Below are 24,513 nucleotides of genomic sequence, written 5' to 3'. Positions count from 1 at the left end.
CTGCTCACCTTTACTGGTGGCCAAAGCTGTCCAGTTCTCAAAAGGCTTTCCTCTAGTGACCTCTAGTGGTAAGAAACAGGAAGTTACGTGGTCCTCAGCATGACAGCATCTGAAGAATGAACTGTTTATGGAAAATAAATCAGAACACCATAAACATGTATTCCCAGTTTATCTAAAATGTATACGCATTGATTTATAAAATATTTCAAACATTCGCCTACATCTGAATTCCTTGCTTTGTTTTGCAACAGGCAAACACGTCAACAGCGCCCGATATTTCAGAATCCAAAACCGTTTCCTGTCAAAGCAAAAACTCAAATCATTACAACTCCAAATTTTGGAATTCTAAATTGTGATCAATTATAGGTTAATAAAATAGAAATGGAATGCAATAATACTAAAATTAAATGTAAATTTATAGAGTATCTGTTGGGACATAAATGTTTTTATTGAGTGCAGTATTTCCCAGTGTATCATTTTCCCTAATGTTGTGGATAGACTAAGATTATGTACTACCGGTATGTACTGACATGACTATGCAAGCTACTTTTAAAATTACCAAGTCAAAATGATCTACCAACAATAAAAATGCTAAACATATATATATATATATATATATACACATATATATATATATATATATATACGGAGTATACTTTATATTTAAAATATATATTGTTTGCCTTGCATAACAGCATGAACATGTATGGCACAATACAATTCTGTACATTTTTGGCCATTACCTTTCTCCGATGATGTCTTAAACTGAATGGAATCAGCCAAAGTTGCATAGTCTGGACAGTAGTTGCTGGTAGCCAGCCTCAAACAGACAGACAGAACGGTATTTGGATTTTGATATCTCCTGTGCGTGGTAGAGTCTATTTACTTTTTAAAAGCAGGGCTCTGCGATCTACTCGTGTTGCCTTTGCAATCTACCAGTAGATCGCGATCCACGTGTTGGGCATCCCTGATGTACACACATTAGATATTGGTGGCTGGAAATTATCTTTTGTGATCGTTTCCAGGGACAGATGAATGTGCAAGCACTGTACACAGCGCCAATCTGTTCTATTAACCACCTGGGCGTTACACTGAGGTCTAGATTTCTGTACCAAAAGTGTTACAGGTTTTCATGAAATTTTTTTTTTAAATTGTAGACCTGTAACTTACAGAAATATGTCCGAATAGGGTTCTAGTAGATATAATGAATATAAAAAATGTTTGAAACACACAATCATGTAAAAAAAAAAAAATTACTTTTAATAAAATTAAAGGAAAAACACAAAATTCGGCTTAAACAAGAATACATAAATAAATGAAAAATACTGAAAATGCGATAATTCGGTATACTGTATAATAATATATTTTTCTAAAACACCTCCCTAGTGTCCAACCGTCCAACGTCACATACCTATAGACAAAACCACATAAATATATTTTCTATTAATTTGGATTGGATTGGATACAGGACTTTGTATTCAATCCAATACTGAAAATGCGATAATTCGGTATACTGTATAGTAATATATTTTTCTAAAACACCTCCCTAGTGTCCGTCACATACCTATAGACAAAACCACATAAATATATTTTCTATTAATTTGGATTGGATTGGATACAGGACTTTGTATTCAATCCAATACTGAAAATGCGATAATTCGGTATACTGTATAGTAATATATTTTTCTAAAACACCTCCCTAGTGTCCGTCACATACCTATAGACAAAACCACATAAATATATTTTCTATTATTTTGTATTGGATTGGATATAGGACTTTGTATTCAATCCAATACAAAATGAGAACAAAATTCAAACTCTCATTATGTATTGGATTGAATACAAACTCCTGTATCCAATCCAATCCAAAATGAATGAATGAGTTTCAATTTGAATTTCCCGCACACGCGCCGACGTCATCGCGCACACACGCACAAGAAGCCGGCTGGCTGTTTTTTTCCTCCCCCGGCCGGCTTCTTGTTTCAGAGATGACCCGGCGCTGGAACGAGAACGACGCGGGACGATCAGCGGGACCAGGTAAGAAGCCGGCCGGCCAGCGGAACACAAGATGCCGGCCGGCTTCTTACCTGGTCCCGGCGGAACACAAGATGCCGGCCGGCTTCTTACCTGGTCCCGCTGGTATACGAGAAGGCACCCGACGCTGGAGAGGGAGACCGATGGACGATGATCGACGGAGGACGACGCTGGAACACGAACCCGACGCTGGATGAGCACAGGGGGACCGAGATTTTCCCTACATTAAAATCCCCACTTATCTGGGTAAGTGGGGATTTTAATGTACGGAAAATCTCGGGCTTAACGAAAAGAGCACCTTTTTTTAGCCCGTACGAAGGTCGGGCTTAACGGTAGGGAGGTTAAGTGTGCTCCCCTCCATTGACATGCATTGGGGTCGTTCCTGATCAGGTATTCACTTCTCTGTCAGGACAGATCAGTGAATGACATTGAGGGACCATTGTACATGTCAGAGTTTCACACAAGACAAGCAAATATTTTTACGAGTGTACGAAACCAAAGACTGGGCATATACCTCCAAACTGTGCTTGATTTGGAAGGACTGTCCCACTTTTTCAGATCCCAGTGCCTTCTCAGTTCTTCTTTTACTTCTTCTCGGTGCCCCTCATTTTTGGGTTGATATATACACAGCTATAAAAATATTTATATACAGTATAATATTTGACTATTACAAAGTGCATTTTGCATGAAACATAATAAATAGCTCCGACATATTACACAGCGCTGTAAAAAGTCCATAGTCATGTCACTAGCTGTCCCTCAATATAGCTCACAATCTAATGTCTCTATCGTATCATATGTCATTAATGCAGTCTATGGTCAATTTTGGGGGGAACCAATCACCCTAACTACATGTTTTTGGAATGTGGAGGGAAACTGGAGTACCTGGAGGAAACCCACGCAAACACAGGGAGAACATTCTATATGATATTTTCAAAAGCAAATACAAAGGAAACATAGTTAAGGAAAAACAACAATAACCAATCATTTTTTAAGGTCTGAGCAAACTAATTCCTGTCCAAAAAAAGGACCCTTTGCCCCCAGCAGTCAGGTCCAGTAATATTATTTTTATTATTATAGAGAAATAGTATTTATATAGCGCCAACATATTATGCAGACCTGTACATTAAATAGGGCTTGCAAATGACAGACAGACACAGACAGTGACACAGGAGGAGGAGAGGACCCTGCCCAGAAGAGCTTACAATCTAAGAGGTTGGAATGGAAAGCAGTCTAGAAATATACAACTATGTTATTTCCCAGCTATAAACCCCCCACCATGCACTAGTGGTCAGGCCCAGTACTAAGATCGGAATTATTCACCTTATATATACAGGGACATCCGATACTGTTTCGTTGGCCATGCCTACGTCATAGTTTCAATACATTGCACTGATAATGGCCAAAAAATTATTTTTAAAATGTACGGGCATTGCCATGTGTTACCCATTTGTTTGAATAAGCACATTGCAGTGAAAATAGTGCAGGCTCCGCAAAAAGGCAACGCGTACCAGTGTGTTGCTGCACGCTGCGCTGCAGTTTCCTGGCTAAGTGCATATGGTGTGCCATTAAGAATAAATTTGTCAAAACATGGAAAAAGCATGATGTTTTCTGGAGATTCATTGGATGGCATTTAGAATGGCGGTCAATTCAGGCTACTATTATGTAAATTATGTGTTACTGCAATGTGATAGTGGTATGGGGGAACCCCTAAAATAACTTTCAGGTCTTCAGGAAACCCCTGGCTACAATTAATATATCCTCAGCTCACAGTATATCAGTGTAGTGGTCAGAAGAAGAATGTGTCTTACATTACTTGCCAGTGGGAAGAATGTCACCCTTACAGATAGCCATTGGTAAAATGCTTATTTATAATGCACCGGTGTTTAAGTATCAAAGACCAAAGAAAGGTACAGGCCTGATTTTGGGGGTCAAATTAGACAATTGCTCAGGGCCCCCACCTTCTCAAGGTTTCCAATCGACAGAATGATGGGGGGGGATCTGAAATTATATACATTTGGGGCCCCCACCTTCTACTTGACCAGGGCCCCATTTGGCCTAATGCGGCCCCTGGAAACATGTTGTCATAGCAACAGTAACTGTTCAGAAACAGAGAATAAACTAGGAGGTAAGTCTGCAGTTATGTGCAAATAAGCTGTGCTACCTGTTTGTTTTGGCAAAACACCCCCCAGCAATCCTCCAACCACACAGGTTCTGACTTTCCCTAGACTTTACTAATTGGAGACTGCAATTATGGCAGCTAGAGACATCCAGCCAATTAGATTTTACTGAAGGGGTCAGTAATGGCTGCTTATATATCTTTCACTCTACAGGTGTACATTTATGGCTTAACGAGGCCTGGTGATTTTTCCAATTCATACTGGTAGTAGTAAATAACAATGACGTCATTTCCTGTGTACCCGAGGAACCTTGGAGAGATTCATGAGGTGGAGCTTATGGTTGCCAGGGGCGGAAATTATGTTAATCAAGGCGGGGCATTCTAAATCACATTGCTTCGCTCCTTCCTGTCTACTTTATAGCTAACAGGAAGTTGCAATCTTTCCAATGTCGGTGTTGGTGTGGAGGGTAGCTAGGCCTCCCAGGTAGGGGGCAGTTTAGATCGCTGATAAGCTGTCTAATATGTGTAATGTCGTGTAGGTAATGGTATACCTGGGATGATACTGTATTTGGTAAATACATAGAAACATTTTACAATTGTTACAATAAGAGAGCCTATAAGACCATTACTTCCAACAGGGAGGTACATAGTGTTAAGGCCATATCAGCGGCCCCCAAGACATGCATTGGGCACTAGGCTCCTCCCACTTCACACCCCACATTATCTACACCAGTAGGCAGGTACATAGTATTAACGTCATATCTGGGGCCCCCAGGACATGCAATGGGCCCTAGGCTCCTCCCACACCCTCCTATCTACACCAATAGGCAGGTACAAAGTTCTAATGCCATATCAGGGACCCCCAGCACATGCATTGGGCCCTAGGCTCCTCCCACTTCACACCCCAAATTATCTACACCAATAGGCAGGTACAAAGTATTAAAGTCATATTTGGGTCCCCCAGGACATGCATTGGGCCCTAGGCTCCTCCCTCACCCCATTATCAATACTCCTCAATGTCACCCTGTGACTGACCTTATGCACACCTATTTGTTACTGGGTGACAGAGGATGCAAGAAACTGGTCACATGGGAATGTGGAGTGATGGGGGCTGCACCATCAGGAGTCTGGGTAACATAGGTGCGGTGTCAGGGGGATGTGGGAATGTGTAGTACAATAGCTGGGTAAGAAGGGGTTCCAGGATAAAGAATGCAGGTGACAGTAGGTGCAATGTAACCCTTACATCATCATCCAGATCCCTCACTTCCATGTCACCCCGTAATCCTTACACTGCACCCCCCGTTGCCCAGCTCCCCCACTGTACTCACCCTAATTACTTTGACATTACACCTCCTGTTACCCATTTTCCTCATTCCACACCCATGTCACCCAGTAGCCCTTTAAATTGCACACATGTAGCACCTACAAGGTGACACAGCTTCTGACATGGGGCTACAGGGTGAGGGACTGTTGTGCAAGGGTTATAGGATGATGTGGGGTGAGAAGGCTGGGTAACCAAGTGCATTATATGGTTACAGGAAGACATGGGGGTGCAGGGTGTGGGAGTCCAGTGATAAATAGAGGTACATGAAACGGGAGTTGGGTAGGAGGAGGTGTGATCTTTAGCAGTGGTCGCCAACCTTTTCGGTCCCACGGACCACTAAAATTATCTCCTCCTGATCGCGGATGTGCTGGGGAACTGAGTGACACTCAGAGGGAGCAACTTCCCCCACAGTGACATCAAGAACCCCGCCCACTCCCCCATCTCAGCCTGGGATTTATATAGGGGACATGTTCCGTGGCTCTGGCCGGTGCGCCCCGCCAGCGGGGTCCCTTTCCTGACTACACTCAAGGGTGCACCGGCCAGAGCCGCGGACCACGGGTTGGTGACCGCTGATCAATAGGATGATATGGGAGGTGACACTTGGTATTGGTTGGCTTCAAACACATTCACAATATGCAATGGATATAAAAAATGTACACACCCTTGTTACAATGCCAGTTTTTTTTTGTTGTAAAGAAATGAGGACACAATAAAACATTTCAAATCTTTCCTCTAATTTAAAGCAGACCTAAACTCATCAGTTTTACTTTACATAAAAGGGTGGACAACCCTTTTATTTAAGGTAATGTTTTTTTTTTTAAGGTGAAACCCTTTTTAAAAAAAATAAGTTGCAGCTCCATCCCTTTAAGTCTAGATTGCTGCAGCAATCAAGACAGAATGGGAGCGCAAAGCCTCCCTGGATACTTACGTCGCACTTGGCTTTTCTCACGCATGCGCAGTGAGATTGGCAATCTTTCTTCCCAATCTGCATCACCCAATCTCAACCTGCGCAAATCAAGATCAGGTGACACAGGTCGAGCCGCAGACGGATACCGGGACAACGCAGGACCCGATGGAAGAAACCTTCCGACGCATAGACTGATCTGCGGGATTAAGGATAAGTGTGTTTTTTTTATTTTGGGTTTAGTTCTGCTTTAATGTGAACTATAATTTCAGACAGTACAAATCAACTGAAAAACAAATCTGTTAGACGAAAAATATATATTAATACATTAAAAATGTACAATAGGCTGGTTGGATAAGGGTGCACATCCTTCTACTAATACTTAGTTGTAGCTCCTTTTGATTTGATTCCAGCATTCAGTCTTCCTGGATCAGTATGGCACATTTTGACAATATTTTTGGCAATATTCTTTGCAAAACCACTCCAAATCTGTCAGATTGTGACAAGTGTCTCATGCATAACCATCGTCTGGTCACCCAACAGATTTTCTATTAGATTTAGGTCTGGACTCTGGCTGGGCCATTCCAAAACTTTAATTTTTTTCGGTGAAGTCATTCTTGTGTTCATTTGGATGTATGCTTGGAGTTATTGTCGTGTTAAAAGGTGAAATTCCTCTTAAGCTTTTTAACAGATTAAGGTTATGGGCCAGAAGTAACTGGTAATCGGAACTGTTTGTCCTTCCACAGTGAGCTTCTAAAGTCTTGGTACAGCTGAAGAATAGCAACCCCAAAGCATTATACTGCCACCGCGATGCTTCAACATGGGGATGGTGTTTTTTGGTGATGTCTGGACTAAGGGCAAGACTAAAGCTTTTTATTACAATTAAAAAAATCCAGGCTAAAAAAAATATATCACGCCTCCATAAAGTGATAAAATACGTTTTGGTCTGATGAGACCAAAGATGAAGTTTTTCCCCACAATTCCAAAAGTTACACTTGGTACAAAAACAACACTTTGCGTCATCAAAAGTGTACCGTCCCCGCAGTGAAGCATAGCGGTGAGAGAATCATGCTGTGAGTTTGCTTTTCTTCAGCTGGAACTTGGGTTTTAGTCAAGGTGGATGGAATTATGAACAGTTCCAATCAGCAATCACATTTGGCCTAAACCTTCATGTGTCTGCTAGAAATCTGAAGAGGAATTTCACCTCTCAACACCAGAGGAAAAAATAAAGTTTTGGAATGGCCCTGCCGGAGACCAGACCTAAATCTAATAGAAAATCTGTGGGGTGACCTGAAGAGGTCCTCACAATCTGACAGATTTGGAGCTTTTACAAGGAAGATTGCAAATCCTTTCAAGATATGCCATACTGATAGACTGCCATACTGATGACCTAAGAAGACTGAATGCTGGAATTAAATCAAAAGGTGCTTCAACAAAGTAGTTTCCTTATGTTTTATTTATTTTCTCCTAACAAATTTGTATGTTATTCAATTTAATTATACAGATTATAGATCACATTAAAGGTAGGCAATGTATTGAAATGATTTATTGAGGTCTCATTTTTTTACATCACAAACCTGGCATTGTAACAGGTAACATTGTAACACTTTAAATCTATTGTAATGATGTGCTGATGGTTTCAGAGCTGCATTAATTTGTGCCTTTTATGTTTGTCTATAGTCTTCCACTTCGATCATCGCTATTGAGCCTTATATTTCATTGCAAGAATGGCGTCTGCAGATCTTGGAGACGAGCTTCACTGCGCCGTCTGTCTTGACATTTTTAAGGATCCTTTAACTCTAAGATGTGGACACAGTTTCTGTCGCATGTGTATCAATACCGTGCTGGATTCACAGGAGGCCTCTGGGATCTATGCCTGTCCAGAATGCAGAGAAAGGATCCCGGATCGTAATGCTATGTACAGAAATGTAGCCCTCCATAATATAGCTGAGCGTTTTATGTTTGCCCAGCTAGGTGTGGAAGATGAAGGGATCAATTGTACCTATTGTGACTTTCCCGTTCCTGCTGTTAAGACCTGCCTGCAGTGTGAAGCTTCTCTATGTGGCAAACACTTGAAAAAGCACAGCAAGTCAAATGAACATGTGTTGGTGCATCCCACTATGTCACTGGCGAACAGAAAATGTTCCGTCCACAAAGAGCTTCTCAAGTACTACTGCAATGAGGACTCCACCTGTATCTGTGTCACCTGTTGCTTGGCTGAGGAACACATGGGGCACAAGGTGGAACCAATGATTGATGCATCTGAAAAAAAAAAAAAGGAGCTGAAGACCATTCTACAGGAACTGAACTCAAAGGAAGAACAACTTTACAAACAAGTTGAAATCCTTCAGAAATACAGAAAAAATATGAAGAAAAAATTTACCACTGAAGCATGCAAGATTGCTTCTGTTTTCGATGAGCTCAGAAGACAGATAGATGACCTGGAGAACAAAGTCTTGTCTGTGATTGGCAGAGAGGATGAACAAGCCCTAATGCCCATTAACGATTTGATTGAGAAGCTGGAAGCCAAGAACAGTGAGCTGTGCCAGAAGATATACACTATTGAGGAACTGTGCAACAGCCACGATTCAATTGAAGTCTTAAAAAAAATAGAAACTGTAATAAATAGCTTGTGGAATGACGAAGAGGTGGAAAATCAGGACACTGAGAAGGTAGAAAAACTTCTCAAAACCGATCTAGATGACCAACTGATCCTCCTAACTCTGCAAAAAAGTTTAACTGATCTGGTGTCACACGCAAGGGAAGAGATCGACATGCAGTTAGGTGTTGACATATAACAACATAATAACATAAGAATGGTTATGTGTACTGGCAGCAAAAGTTTAGCCACTACATACTCTTTACTTTACACAGGCCCCATCTTTTGCCACATGATAAATTAAATAATGTGTATACTTCATAAAGTTTAGCTTTGAACATAAATTTGCAATAACAAGCCTGTAAAAAAAGTAGTTTTGTCTCTAAAATTATTTTCAACAAATAGATAATGTAAGCTCTTAAGAAATACACAATATTCATAGTCAGCATTGCTTAGTGTGTGCTGTGATATTTACATGCACCATCTTGACCATAGAGCTAATAGTCAAAAGCCTATTGGATATCCACAATGATTATAATGCAGTCTGTAATATTGTATGGACAGACTGGAGGGCATTTACCAGAGCTGCCAGTAAAGTTGACACTAAAGCAGGTCACAATAGTATGAAGACGAAAAAAAGCTTGAAAAAGATGGAATGAGGTGTTTCTAATTCTGGTAAAGTTAGTTACTGTTTGTGGTTAATGAGGAACAACTGTTTATTGCAGTTTGGTGGTTCCATTTTTACTTTGTAGTACTGCAGGTCAAATGTTTTTAAACAGTCTGAAGAGGCATAGAAAAAAAAATGTTTTTTTCTGATAGTATAAAAGGTATTGATAGGGTCAGTGTGAAAGTGGCCAGGGTTAGTTACGCCTGAACCCAGAGCTCCCAAATTCATGTAAGTTTCCTGACATGGAGTTGGCAACTTGGCAGCTGATCACTTCTCAATAGTAGTTTTAATATTAACATACTTTAAAAATGTATTTCATTGTTTTTAAGAAACACTATTCTAGAGCTTTACATAACATAAATACTTTCAACTTGACCTATAAGGGTCCCATCTTGCTGGCCCCGGCAGGCACTAGAAGTTGGAGCACTGTTTATTTTTTGTTTTCAATAGTGTAATATTACTGTGAAAATCAAACACAGGAGATTATGATACCTTTACTAGATTTCTGAATTTGTCTGCAGTATGTATAACCTGCAGACATTCTAATCACCAGTTGGAAGTTTGAACAAAAAAAGAAACATCTCCGTGCCATTTCTCGAATGGAAGTTGTCATTCTATGAAAGCCGGATGGCATAGAGCTTTAAAGCTGTCACGGAACTTGTTGTGAGACCAGTATGCAGCCTGGGCAGTTTACATACAAAAGCCTTAGGTCAGATTCCCTTTGTAGTATTGCAGGTCAAATGTTTTAAAAAACAGTTTCTAGAAGCATGTATAAATTGTGTTCTTTATTCTGACAGTATATAGATTCAATTAAAAGTCTATTGATAGGTTCAGTGTAAGAGTGGCCAGGTTTAGTTACAATTGACAGAACACAGAGCTCTAGGTTTTTGATATGGAGTTGGCAGTTTAAAACAAAGCATCACATCTACTTATAAGCCGACTACTCCTCAATTGTAGCTTTAATATTAAAAAACTTTTTTGCATAGTGACCAATGAGGTCTGGATGGCCTGGCAGGAATGGAAGCAGGCATTTAGCATACACAAGATTGTTTCATTGTCAGGAGGATCATCTGTAGATGGATTAATAACACCTCTGATAGCACTCTGGCCTCTTAGGCAGCATTCAGCCTGCATATTATTAGTTTTTTGTCAATAATGTTATGTCAGCATTTTTCTGTTTCTATATTTTTTGTTTTATCTTTGTTACACCTTTTGTTACTATTTAATAAAAAAATGTATACAACTAAAAAAGTGGTTTATTTTAAAGCTGGCAGTTGGGAACATGTTAATGGAGGGGTGAAAATGGAATTTCCTCCAGGTCCACAAACAAAAACATAGAATTGGCTGGTGAGGCAATTGGCCTGATTTATTAAAGCTCTCCAAGGCTAGAGAGGTTACACTTTTATCAGTGAAACTGGGTGATTCAGCAAACCTGGAATGGATTTCCTAAAAGTAATTTGCTATTTGTTATCAAATGTTTTTAATCCTGGACCAGATCTATTTTCCAGGTTTGCATCACCCAGCTTCACAGTGTATCCTCTCCAGCCTTGCAGAGCTTTAATAAATCAGGCTCTAAGGGGAGTCTCACATCTGAGGACCACAATCATACCATGGGTATTTTGAGAACCAGGTAAGTTGATGATTCTATAGGGGGTCCTATACTTAGAAAACTATAAATGTTGTATCTGGGCTGCCTGGAGGTCATCCACCAGGCCCTTGGTGACCTTGTTTATAAACATACACTTTGTTGGTTAGGATGCTGACTGTTGGGTTTGCATGTCCAGTGTTGTCCCCAAATTTATTTGAACTGGATGGAAAGAAGCTGTAGGTGGGTGGTGGTCCTTGTACTGTCATCCCACTTTTTAGTAACCACCCAAAAACAGGCAGGTGGTTACTGAAAAATGCTGTATGGTGCATCCAGTTGAAAGGGGCTAAGGGGGAACACTGGTGTCAATTGTTGTCTTGCTGAAAAAAAATTGGTTATAATCAGCAATTGCAACAACTCAAGTTATACCAAAAATGTAAAAAATCTCATTTACCTTTTATATAGTCCCTATTGGATTTTAGACACCTGTGATTATGTAACTCATAATATTAAGACTATGTAACAGTAATTACAATTTTAATGTTGTCCTAAGTTGACTTTTTTCTACAGTGCTGCATAAAAATATTTTTAGGGCTACAAAATTGAGAAAAAATAATAGGTGCATTTTATACAGTCTTCTATCCAGACAAATCACAAAATGGATATGTAACATCAGTTTACATATTCACAGTTTCTTTTTTAAATCGGCCACGCTCACCAACTTGCACTATGACACTTTTGACTGGACTGGACTCGCAAAGCTTTGTAATTGCTGCTATATGCTGCCATTGCATTGCGGCATGTTGTGCCACTCTCTACCTGTGCACTGACATTCCCATGGCACCAGTGTGCATTTTTGTATTCTCTGAAGCCTCTCATGATTATCTAATATCTGCTACTGCTCTGATGCATACCCCACACCTCCTACAATGCACACTTGTTCACTCTCTGGCACTAAACCAATAAGCACATTATCATTCTCCACTACTGCAGAAGACGCTCATGTCTGCATTGATTTCTTTTAAAGAATAGGCACACTTTTACAGAAAAAAGTTGCAAAATGAAGTCTAATCGTAAAAGGTGTATTTATTTCAGGATGTGACCACAACTTGCAATGAAATCTCAGATCACACAGAAAGATCACACAGTAATTGTGCCTACATTTCAGTACTAAGCAGTGCACAAAGTGCTAAAAGGCATTTTTTTTGGAAGGTCTGAAAAGTAATGGAGGGATTGGAAGTATGGAATTATGTTCAAGGGTTGGTGTACACAGACACACTATGGGGGCGCTGCCTTGAAAAACACTGAGCTTCTGGTGGGTTTATTGCACCTTTAAACTTTAAAGCACATTTTCCTTGAGAAAGATACAAATAAGATATGAAAGATACAAATGAAAATCTTGGCCATGTGAGAAAATGCTGGTTTTAAGGCTACAGTACTAAATATCTGACCATCAAGCTTTCTAAAGCACTCATCCAGATTGAATATGCTGATCAGGTGTTCTGATGCTGCTTATCCACAAACCTGTTCCAGGTTAGAATTAGAATTACAGGCGGGTAAGTTTTTTTTTCCAAAGGGGGCATAAATTGCTTTTTCCATACAACCCTTATGGCAGGTTTCCTAAAGCCTGATTCGATCCACATTTTGTGGAGGTATTTATACCTCAAATACAAAAAAAATTGTTTTTAACATAAGCAAATTTCAATACGGTTTTCATGCTAACTATCTGGAGAGTGTGCTAGGGAACTATTGCATTTGCACAAGTTTTTTTTAGTAATTAATTAGTATTATATGTACTATATGTGATATGAGATGGAATAACATTCTTCAGTATTAATTATATAAAAATTAAAATAGATCTAAACCCTATCCAGATGCCTTTTATCAGGTAAAGCATTGTATTATGAACAACTGCCATAAATTTATTTATTTCATAAAATGCCTTTTTACCTACTCTAGTTAGGATGTTCATGATGATGATATCCTGCGTCCTTTTCCATCAAAAATACATGCCATCATTCCAATGTTGGCTGCAAATCATTATTTTAGATGGGCTTCTTCGTAGTGGTAACAATGGAACGTGCTAGCACAATGTATTTCAGCACAGCTGCTCATAATCTCAATCAGAAGCAAATTTGATGGAATAACAATGCAAGAGCACAGTTAGTAGATAGTTGTTACCCTATACCAGGAAGCGTCTGAACGAGGACAAAGACTTATGTAAACCATTATGTGTACAATTTCAAAAACGCAGGCCTGTTGAACAGTTTAGGATGAAATCCAAAAAACATTGGAAGAATTGCAATCTAGTCATTTTATCCCTTTCCACAGCCAGAGCTAACTGGGAGTAGGAATAAAGTAAAATACCTGATTGCATGTTTCCAAAGGTTTCCTTTTCATCGAAAAAGGTCCCATCAAGCAGGTGCTTTTCTGGATTTGGTCTTTCTAAAATCTTCAAATGCAATGCAGAACCAATGGTTAAGGCCCATAACCCCGTGCTGGCTGCAGCGATAACAACCAGTTAGGTAAGTTTTGTATGTAAATAATATTTTCTTTCTTGATCTTTGCCAAAGGGTTATTGAAATTCCTTTAAATATGTTTTCACTAGTCTTCAAATATTCCGTTTCAGCTGGAACACCAGATATGTCACTTATTTTGGATACCAGACTTTTTAGATCCAACACCTATATAATTTGAACTATTGTGTGTTACTTCCCCCACCTCCTAGATTGTAAGCTCTTTGGGGCTGGGTCCTCTCCTCTTCCTGTGTCACTGTCTGTATCTGTCTGTCATTTGCAACCCCTATTTAATGGGGTTGCGTAATATTACGTAGTAGTAATAATAATAATAATAATAATAACTAACTTTCTCCCCCCTCCTCTCCCCAGGATGCGTGTGTGTTCCGGACACACACAGATGCTGGTGTTCTATCAATAAAAGCTGCCAGTGAATGTTTTCCACCCGAGGGGCTTTTACAACTGGACGTGTACAGTGATATATACCTGCCAAATACCTGCAATCCTACTGGCAGATCTTAAGCTGCAAAACTTTCTGCCACTCATGGCGTTGAGTCTGCAGGAGTAACCACAGGGCCGAGAAGAGAACTAGGCATCCAACTTGGAAGGTTTGGATGCAGAAGATTCTTCAGGCTATGGTAGCTCTGCAACTGGGAGAAGAACATCTACATCCACAAAGTCAACATTTTATAGACTGGCCTTTGTTCATTTTTTTAAAGCAACAGGGTCACTGTCACAACAGATTGTGCTGGCTTTTGTACCTGCCTGTACTGGTTTCTAATGTAATAATAATTCATATGTTGGTAAAAACTGGTGTAGCAACCTAAACAATATATCCCAAGGCCATAGTAATTTAATTCAGCTTTGTTTGTGTTTGTTTATGCTGTAGTGTAGGACTGTATGGTTAATTATTAGCTCTCATAAAATTTCATAAGTCAATTTTCATGATAAATAATACACACCCTGTACAAAGTATAAAAAATGAAATTTTTGTTGGCAGTTTCATATCATTGCTGTCAACGATGGCTGCTACTACACTTCTAGATGAGCTGAATTGCTGTATCTGTCTCAACATATACAGAGATCCTGTATCGCTGAGATGTGGACACAGCTTCTGCCGGGTCTGTATCACAAGTTTCCTGGAAAGCCAGAAGACTTCTGGAGTTTACAAATGTCCCAGATGCAAAAAACAATTTGAAGAACAACCGGCAGTGCAGGAAAACATATCTCTCCGCCATATAGCAGATCACTTCTTCTCTACTCAGCCAAAGCAAGAAGAGACTGGGATCTTCTGCACCTATTGTATTCATTCTCAGGTACCAGCCATTAAAACCTGTGTACTTTGTGAAGCTTCACTGTGTGATAATCACCTGAAAGTCCATAGCAAGTCACCAGAACACATGTTATCGGACCCGACCATCTCCTTGGAGCACAGAAAATGTTCTGTCCACAATGAGATCCTTAAATATTTTTGCTCCAATGATAGGGTCTGCATTTGTATATCTTGTTCTTTGGCTGGAGACCACAAAGGCCATCAAATAGAGCTTCTGCCAGAGGCTGCTGGTAAAATGAGAGAGAGCATTAAGGAAGTCCTGGAAAAACTGACCTCAAGCAAAGAGAAAACTGAGAATAAACTGCAAATTCTTCAGCAGAGCCAGAAAAAGGTGCCACAAACTGCAGCTAATAATAAAGAGAAAGTTGCCACACTACTAAAAAATATTAGGGAACAGTTGGATGGGTTAGAGAAGAAAGCCATGAGTCTGATCTCAACACAGGAGGAAAATGCTTTAAAGGCCATCTCTGATCTGATCCGGCAGCTGGAAGAAGAACAGGAAGATCTCACCAAGGAGATTGCTAACACTGAGAGGCTGTATGCAATGAGTGATCCTTTAAATGTCCTACAAGCATGTGAAATCAATGAGAATAAGGTGGAAAAAAATGAGAATAATATAACAGATGATCAAATTTATTCTGCTGAAAAATTAGATGAAGGCTTGGTTTCGGAATATTTACACATAGGATTCTGTGACATTGTAAATGATATAAAGAAACATCTTCTGGTACAAGAAGCAACATATATAACTCTGGATGCAAATACAGCTTCTTCCAATGTATTGTTATCAAATGACTACAAAGCTGCTTCCAGGAGTAATCAAAATCCAAATTGTTATAACTGTCCACAGCAATTCACGCAATTTGATCAGGTTTTGAGCTTGGGGAGTTTTTGTGGGGGACAATATTATTGGGATGTTGATACTGGGGGGTCTAACTACTGGATAATAGGGATGTGCTACAGTAGTATAGACCGTCAGGGGCCAATATCATTAATTGGTTCCAACAAGAAATCTTGGGGTTTACGTAAAGCAGGCTACACCTATATAATGAGACATAATAAAAAAGAAATTACTCTGGCTGGAAATTTCCACCAGGAAAAAAGATTCAGAGTGTATCTAGATTATCAAGCTGGGCGTCTGTCTTTTTATGAGCTTTGTGACCCCATCAGACATCTACACACCTTCAATGCCACTTTCACAGAACCCCTTCACATAGCTTTGTTTATGGATGGGAGTGCATGGATGAGAATTATTAGCTAGAAGGAAGAAATCTTTAAAATTATGAAAACTGTATTAAAATTGTTGAGCATTTATCTAAAAACAACTAGGTCCTGTTACCATTAGGCTTTTTTGATATTCACATTGGCATGTGTTGTTTTAAGGCAACTTATTTACAATACCTAGAAAATAATACAAGCTGCAATCTTAGAAGCACAGCAATAGGTAGGTGGTTGTTGTGCACAGTGTTGCACTGCGTTGGGATGGTGCTTTGGGGTTCTGTTTAGAATGAATAGAAATACGGCATTCTACGACATGTGATGTCTCTTCTGCACATTGTTGTAATGCACAAATTGCAACGTACAAGTGGGAACAGAAATATAGTAATAGCTAAATACATTTAAAAATAAAATAGGCATCTAGCTAAATACAAATAAAATACATATATGAGAGCTTCTTTCTCCTGCCAAAGGTTTTTGTTTTTGTTCATTCAAGTCCAAGGTTTACACAACTCTTTAATACAGAACACACCTGTTGCATTTTTACCTACAGGTCCAACCACCATGACCAAAAGGCTCACCTTTCTGTCACTCTGTTCTCTCCTTACTATCACCATGTTTTAAATTTAGATACCTGCACTGTTTGCTTTATGAATATATTTAATGATTGATTTGGGGATGCAGATTTGCATTAAATAATATGATTTATTAAGGCTATGCTCAGACTGCAGTAAGGTTGTAGTGCTGTTACAGCTTCTTCATGACAGTGAACCAGTTCCTTTGGGTAGACATTGCAATAGCTTCTCCCTGCAGCAGCGCCATAGAGAATGAATGGGGGATGGCAGTGAGCAGTTCAGAACTGGTCACTGCCACCCGCTGCAGATGCTGGTTCATTAAAAACCTCTTTGATCTCCCTGCCTTGATCCAAAGGCAGTACCCGAGTCTGAAACTAGCCTAAGGGATACATGAATGTGTAATTGAAATAAAAAATAAAACTAAAAAAAAAAATCCTAAATGCTAGACCAGAAACAGTCCTGATCAGTGAATAGGATGTGGGGTAAAAAAAACGACATTCACTGGTACACAAATGGGTATAGCTGGCCTGTTGGGATGGAGGGTGGCAGAAAACAGTGGGTGGGTTCAAATTTTACAATTTTGTAAAATGTTATATGAACATATTCATAATATTGACATGTGTTACCACTAATAATAATACAATGTAACAATGTATCTACTAATAATACAATGTAATTACAACGATTAGATCCCTGAAATAAACTTATAACAATCATAATATTTATATGTCTTGCTTGCCTATATGTCCTTTTAATTTCTTTTGTTTTGCTATTTTTGGTCTTGGGCAAATGGTGGCATGTCATATTTTGTTGAAAACTTCAGATGAAATAAATTACATCTTACCTTATCTATACATGGTGATACCAAAAATCGATTTAATATCTTAGGTATCTGTTCATCCTAAATTAGGTAAATACATTCCAGGTGCAAAAACAAAAGGTGATAAGAGTTTTTCAATTAAAAAAGCAACCACAGCTGGAGGAGAAAAGTCTGTCACTTGCCAGCATACTGCACAGAAGGAACTTTGGTCTAAGATGTCTAACATGCCCCCCCCCCCCCGAGTCAGAGTTTTAGCAATCAGCAATATTGTTAATATGCAGTATTTATATAGCACCATCATATTACATAGTGCTGTACAAAGTCAATAGTCATGTCACTAGCTGTCCCTCAAAGGAGCTTACAATCTAATGTCACTACCTCAGTCATTTGTATTAAATATAGTCTGTCAATTTTGGGGGGTAGCTATTTAACCTATCTGCATGTTTATGGGATGTGGGAGGAAACTGGAGTACCCGGGGAAAACACACACAAACACAGGGAAAACCTGTAAACTCCATGCAGATAGTGTCCTGGCTGAGATTTGAACCTGGGAACTAGCACTGCAAAGGCCAGAGGACTTAAGGTGCGTACACACTTCCAATTTTTATCGTTCCAATCGAACGACGAACGATCGATTGGGCAAAAAATCGTTTGTAAAAAAGTAACCAACGACGCCGACGAACAAGGAAAGTCGCTGGAAACGAACGACCGGACCGACGGATCGGATTGGACGACGATCGTTGAACATCGTTCGTGTGTACGGACGTTCGTTGATCGTCCATGTTCAGAGCATGCGTGATGAACGAACGTCCGTTCACTTTCCTGTCGTGCACATAGTTCCTCTATCGCTCAAACGATCGTATCTATTGTGTGTACAATATCTACGAACGATCGTGTCGTTACCTCTATGTGCAGGAGCGGTGCTATACGATCGTTCATATATATCGTGCATGAACGTTCGTCGTTCGTTTTCCAACGATAATAATTGGAAGTGTGTATGTAGCTTTACCTCTGAGCCACTGTGCTGCCCTGGGCATGCTGGCACTTTGCAGGAAGACCACTGCTTCCTCAATAGCAAGGGTCCTTTTTTGCAGCGTTCAATAAACTGTAACTCTAATGCACCCCAGATGTATTTAGCTAATTTTAATTAAAAGTTTAGAAAGGATAATGAGAACTTTATTTATTAAACCCTTAATAATCAGTGATAATAGCAGACATGCACGGGACACTCAGAAGCTTCCCTGTCATTTGCCATTTGATTCCCTGTACCAGCTGTGAACCAAAAATAGTTAATCTAGAAGAGGAGTGGCGTTCCATATGAAGCTGTATTTCCTGGAATTGAGCAGACTTTTACTTTCGTTCTTACTCCATTATTACCAAGATGGCATCTGCAGATTTGGGAGAAGATCTATGCTGCTCTATTTGTCTGGAGGTTTATACAGATCCTGTAACACTGAAATGTGGACACAACTTTTGCCAGGAGTGCATAGTTTGTGTGCTGGATACACAAGAGAAGTCAGGTGTTTACACTTGCCCGGATTGCAGGCAAAAGTTTGTGGATCGTTCTGCTCTGTACAAAAACATAACCCTCCGTAACATAGCAGAGCGTTTTCTGTCTGCTCAGCAAGCTGAAGAGGATTCTGGGACGTTCTGCACTTACTGCACCGACTCTAAGGTACCTGCTATTAAATGTTGCCTGCATTGTGATGCTTTGTTGTGCAATATTCACCTTACAAGCCATAGCACGGGACCAGAACATACTTTATCCGAGCCTTCTGCTTGCCTGAAGACTAAAAAATGCTCCGTACACAAAAAAACTGTTAAATATTTTTGTACCGATGACTCTGTCTGTATCTGTGCTACCTGCCTGGCTGGGCAACACAGAGGACACCGGGCTGAACCAATAGGCGAAGCACTGGAGAAAAAGAAAACAATACTGAGAAATATTCTGGAGAAGCTGACTCCGAAAAAAGTGGAAATGGAGAAAAATCTCCAAAGACTGCAGGAACGCAGGACAAAAGTTCAAGAAACAGCAGCAAGTGAAATGAAGAGAGTCACGGTCTTACTCCGAGATATTGTGAACCAATTGGAAGACCTGGAAATGAAAATGCTGAGTGAAATCTCTGGACAGGAGGAGAAGATCTTAATGTTGGTTTCTGGTCAGATCCAACTGATGGAAACAAAGAAGGATGAGTTGTGTAGGAATGTCAGTTTTATTGAGGAGCTTTGTTACAAGACCGATCCACTAAAAACCTTACAACAGCAACTTACTGACTATAGTGACACTGAGGAGGAAGGTATGGAAGATGGGGAGAGAAATGATCAACAGGTTTATTATGCTGATAATCTGGACGAGGACAGGATCTCAAAGACGTTACTTGTTGGCCTTTCTGACATTATGACCATTGTAAAAGGAAGGTTGCACTCTCAGGAAGCCTCGGGCCTTCTCCTGGATGTGGCCACAGCCGCCAATAACGTTAAAATTTCAGATGACTTGAAAGGTGTCATTCTAACCAAGCAAGAAGAAGATCGCCCAGAGACCCCACTAAGATTTCATAAGTGCCAAGTCATAAGCAAACAAAGTTTCTGTTCCGGGAGACATTATTGGGAAGTTCTGACCAGTGAATCAGGGGGTTGGAGGTTTGGAATGACCTATCCCAGTGCTCAGAGCAAAGGTGACAAATCGGCATTAGGAGATAATGACAAGTCGTGGTGTATGCGCAAGTTTTATGGCACTCACGCCGTAAGACACCACGGTAAAGATCTCCCCCTAGCTCAAAACATCTCAAGTCAGAAATTCAGGGTTTGTCTGGATTATGAGGCTGGGCAGCTGTCCTTTTATGAGCTGGGTGACCACATCAGGCATTTGTACACCTTCACAACCACCTTTACCGAGCCTCTTCATGCTGCGCTGTATGTAATGGGAAGCACGGCCTGGGTCCGCATAACAAGCTGAGAAAGCTCTGTGCGACTAGGATCCACATAGCAACATTGGGCCTGATTTATGAAATCTCCCCAAGGCTGGAGAGGGTACATCTTCATCAGTGAAGCTGGGTGATCCAGAAAACCTGGCCATTTGCTGTTTGTTACTAAATGTTTTCAATCCTGGACCAGATCTATTCCAAGTTTGCTTGATCAACCAATTTCACTGATGAAAGGGGATCTTCTCCAGCACTGGATGGCTTTAAAAAATCAGGGCCAATGGGCCAGATTTATTAAAGCTCTCCAAGACTGGAGAGAACCTGGGAGATCCAGCAAACCTAGAATGAATCTGCTCCAGTTTAAAAGGAATTTGTCAGGTAATAGCAAATACATTTTGGCGAATTCACTCTAATTTCGTGGGATCACCCCTAATATTCTATCTTCTTCAGTCTTGGAGAGCTTTATTAAATCAAGTCCACCGTATTTCTTCTTAAAGGTTTTGAACTTCTATCTATCCAGTTCAAAGTAGAGCTTTGAACAAAAAAACTACTAATTGGACTGGCTTAGTTTAGAAAATTCTGAGCCATACTATACCTATCATCAACAGGTATAGTATGGGTCAGTCAATTGGATACTGGAATATGACAATTGGCCGAGCCATTGATAGATATGATAGGGCTCCGTCTATACAGCTGCTGGATGTTGACAGCTATCATTGTCTGGCATCCTACTATACCAGTCAATGACCGGTCAATGTGGATTGTTTAAATTCTGAGATCCAGTCCGAGATTAGAATAGATTTAGTCCAAGTCAGAATAGACTGATCAAAACTATATGACCACCACTAGTCCTGAGATTTAGACCCCATGGGTAACCTGTCTTTTCCCCTGCAGCATAAGGCGTACATATTATTCTTATTATTATTGTTAATATTACTACACATTAACCACCTGGGCGTTACACTGATGTCTAGATTTCTGTACCAAAAGCGTTACACTGTTTTTCATAAATTTTTTTTTTTTTTAAATTGTAGACCTGTAACTTACAGAAATATGTCCGAACAAGGTTCTAGTACATATCATGAATATAAAAAATGTTTAAAACACACAATCATGTAAAAAAAAAAAATTACTTTAAATAAAATTAAAGACACAAAAAATCAGCTTAAACAAGAATACATAAATAAATCAAAAATACTGAAAATGCGATAATTCGGTATACTGTATAGTAACATATTTTTCTAAAACACCTCCCTAGTGTCCGTCACATACCTATAGACAAAACCACATAAATATATTTTGTAATATTTTGGATTGGATTGGATGCAGGACTTTGTATCCAATCCAATACAAAATGAGAGTTTGAATTTACCAGTTTTATACTTTGTATTTATTTTATATTATTTTGTATTGGATTGGATACAGGAGTTTGTATTCAATCCAATACAAAATGTGTTTGAATGAGTATGAATTTGAATTTCCCGCACACGCGCCAACGTCATCACCGAAGGACACGTACACACTACGGACGGAGAAGAAGAAGCCGGCTTCTTCTTCTCCACCGGCCGGCCCCTTCTTCTCCGCCGGCCGGCTTCTTCTCAGGGAAGGCACCCAACACTGGAGAGGGAGATCGACGCTGGAGGATGACGCTGGAACGCGAACACAACGCTGGATGATCACAGCGGGACCAGGTAAGTGATCGATAAACCCAAACTTTTCTCAATGTATTTTCATACAGTGAGAAAAGTTTGAGTTTATCGATAATTGCAATTTTTTTTAACCCGAACCAAGGTCCGGTTTAACGGTCAGGTGGTTAAATAGCGGTTGCAAATGACAGACAGAGGCAGACAGTGACACAGGAGAAGGAGAGGACCCTGCCCCGAAGAGCTTACAATCTGGGAATAAGCTCACAGCTTGTGTATTTCCCATTCAGCAACAGTGCATGAGCTGAGCATGTGCAACATAATCAGTAATACCTGCAGCTAAGGGTGCTCACAGTTTGCTACCAGGAAAAGCGTGTTCTAATTGTAAATAAAGGGTGGTAGTGCTAGAAGGAGTTCCTGTCATAAATTTTCACTGTCTGTATTCTGTGGATATGCCTATGTTTGCAGCCAAGCATGCATATTTATGAGAATCATCAGCAGACTCAAGAAAGTCGACACGGATTTGCAGCTGATATCTAATGTTCTGCTTATCTCTTCTATTAGAAATTATAAGACACAACAGGAAGTGAGGGGAAATCTCCCCAATGCAAAGGGAATGATGATTAGGGCGTGTAGATGGGCTATTGGTGTCAGTTTGACATCAACTTCAGACACAGAAGATTGAGAAATAATTGACAAATAATTGATAAGTACATTTGTCCTGTAGTAAATGTCCTTCTGACCTGTATTTGACCTCATTTGAAACCAGCAGCAAACTGCTAAGCCATGACTTGTGTCAAGCTGGTTTTACAACCTGACAGACTTGTATGAGAATGTTTTCTTTTTAAGTAAACAAAAACCCATTGATATTGGCCTTTAATCGGTTGTAACAGCTATTATTCAATAAAAGATTTAAAATTTTGGATTTTTCCATTACTTTTTCCCACGGTGAGTCTCCCTAACAGGGTTACAGACAGCACTAAATATCTAATAGAAATTCTAACACCTCACTGCTCTATCCAAAACTAAAAACTCCATCTAAAAGTAACTTTAGATACCTTTTAAGGCTACCTGCTTTACAAATATGTCCCATTCAGTTTTAGGCAGCAGATGGTCACAAGGTTGTAGCTGTAAACAGTGACATTGGTATGTACTATTATCCTAATTTATTTTTGCATCATTTTTGTTACCATATTAAAGGTATCATGGTATCAATGTCTCATGCATTTATTAGCCCTCATCCCCATCAAACCTGTAGTGATATGATAAAAACAGAGAAACACAAATGGTGAAACAAAAGGCATCCAACTATTGATAATTAATAATCAATTTAATTCTACCACAGCCATATGAGATGGTCATGTTCCGTTTGTTGGCTCCCAATCTGCAGAATCTGCTACAAAGTGTAAAGAAATCTTTGCAATGTGCATTGATCACTTAGTATTGTAGTTTTTCAAAAACTTTGGAATTGTACTATAAAGTCCATGGGCCATTTCAGACTGGCAGCATTGTACTGCACCCTCATCAACATAATGGGAGAACATTGTGTACACAGTTGTGGTGGATGGTGGTGCATTGCATTAGAAAACTGCTTAAGTTGTTGGAATACAAAAGACTGCATGTTAATGGGATGTGGCAGGAAACCCACACAAACAGAGATAAAACCTACAAACTCTATGCAGATAGTGTTCTGACCAAGATTTGAAATTGGGACCTAGTGCTGTAAAGGCCAAAGCATTTACCTCTGAGCCACCATGCTACCCAATGTCGGCCATGAATATGTTGCTCACCACCCAACAATTATGCATATATTGCTCATCATCAATACAAAGCTGTCTGTCACAGTACTTCTGTTTCACCACCAGATGTCCTATGTCAGCCTGTCAGGTGTGTGAATGGACAGTGAACAGACAAGCAGCAGACTGATGAGGTTATCTCTCTGTCATTCTCTCCTCCTATTGATACATAGTTACATATAGTTACATAGTAGGTTAGGTTGAAAAAAAGACACAAGTCCATCAAGTTCAACCACTAGGAAAATAAACATATCCCAGATATAAAACCCTTTAAGACATAGTTGGTCCAGAGGAAGGCAAAAAAAAACCTGGTACGATTTGCTTCAACAGGGGAAAAAAAATCCTTCCTGATTCCATGAGGCAATCGGATGTTCCCTGGATCTTTTAAATAGAACCCAAAGGAGGATTTTACACATAAATACCACCGTATGTAAAACACATGAAATATAAAGAATCTTA

General features: G+C 39.8%; 2 protein-coding genes across 2 annotated transcripts; both read left to right on the top strand.

Moving 5' to 3' along the window:
- Positions 1-4,558: 4,558 nt before the first annotated feature.
- LOC140325654 (E3 ubiquitin/ISG15 ligase TRIM25-like) lies at positions 4,559-10,898 on the top strand. Its single transcript, XM_072403596.1, has 2 exons — positions 4,559-4,637; positions 8,062-10,898. Exon 2 carries the CDS (start codon positions 8,109-8,111, stop codon positions 9,177-9,179), a length of 1,071 nt encoding a protein of 356 aa, XP_072259697.1. The 5' UTR covers positions 4,559-4,637; positions 8,062-8,108; the 3' UTR covers positions 9,180-10,898.
- Positions 10,899-19,071: 8,173 nt separating this feature from the next.
- Positions 19,072-23,180, top strand: LOC140325651 (E3 ubiquitin/ISG15 ligase TRIM25-like). The gene has a single exon (XM_072403595.1). It carries the CDS (start codon positions 19,076-19,078, stop codon positions 20,648-20,650), a length of 1,575 nt encoding a protein of 524 aa, XP_072259696.1. The 5' UTR covers positions 19,072-19,075; the 3' UTR covers positions 20,651-23,180.
- Positions 23,181-24,513: the final 1,333 nt, after the last annotated feature.

Source organism: Pyxicephalus adspersus, chromosome 3 (assembly GCF_032062135.1).
Source record: "Pyxicephalus adspersus chromosome 3, UCB_Pads_2.0, whole genome shotgun sequence".
Taxonomy (NCBI): domain Eukaryota; kingdom Metazoa; phylum Chordata; class Amphibia; order Anura; family Pyxicephalidae; genus Pyxicephalus; species Pyxicephalus adspersus.
This window is presented reverse-complemented; position numbering and strand designations above follow the sequence as displayed.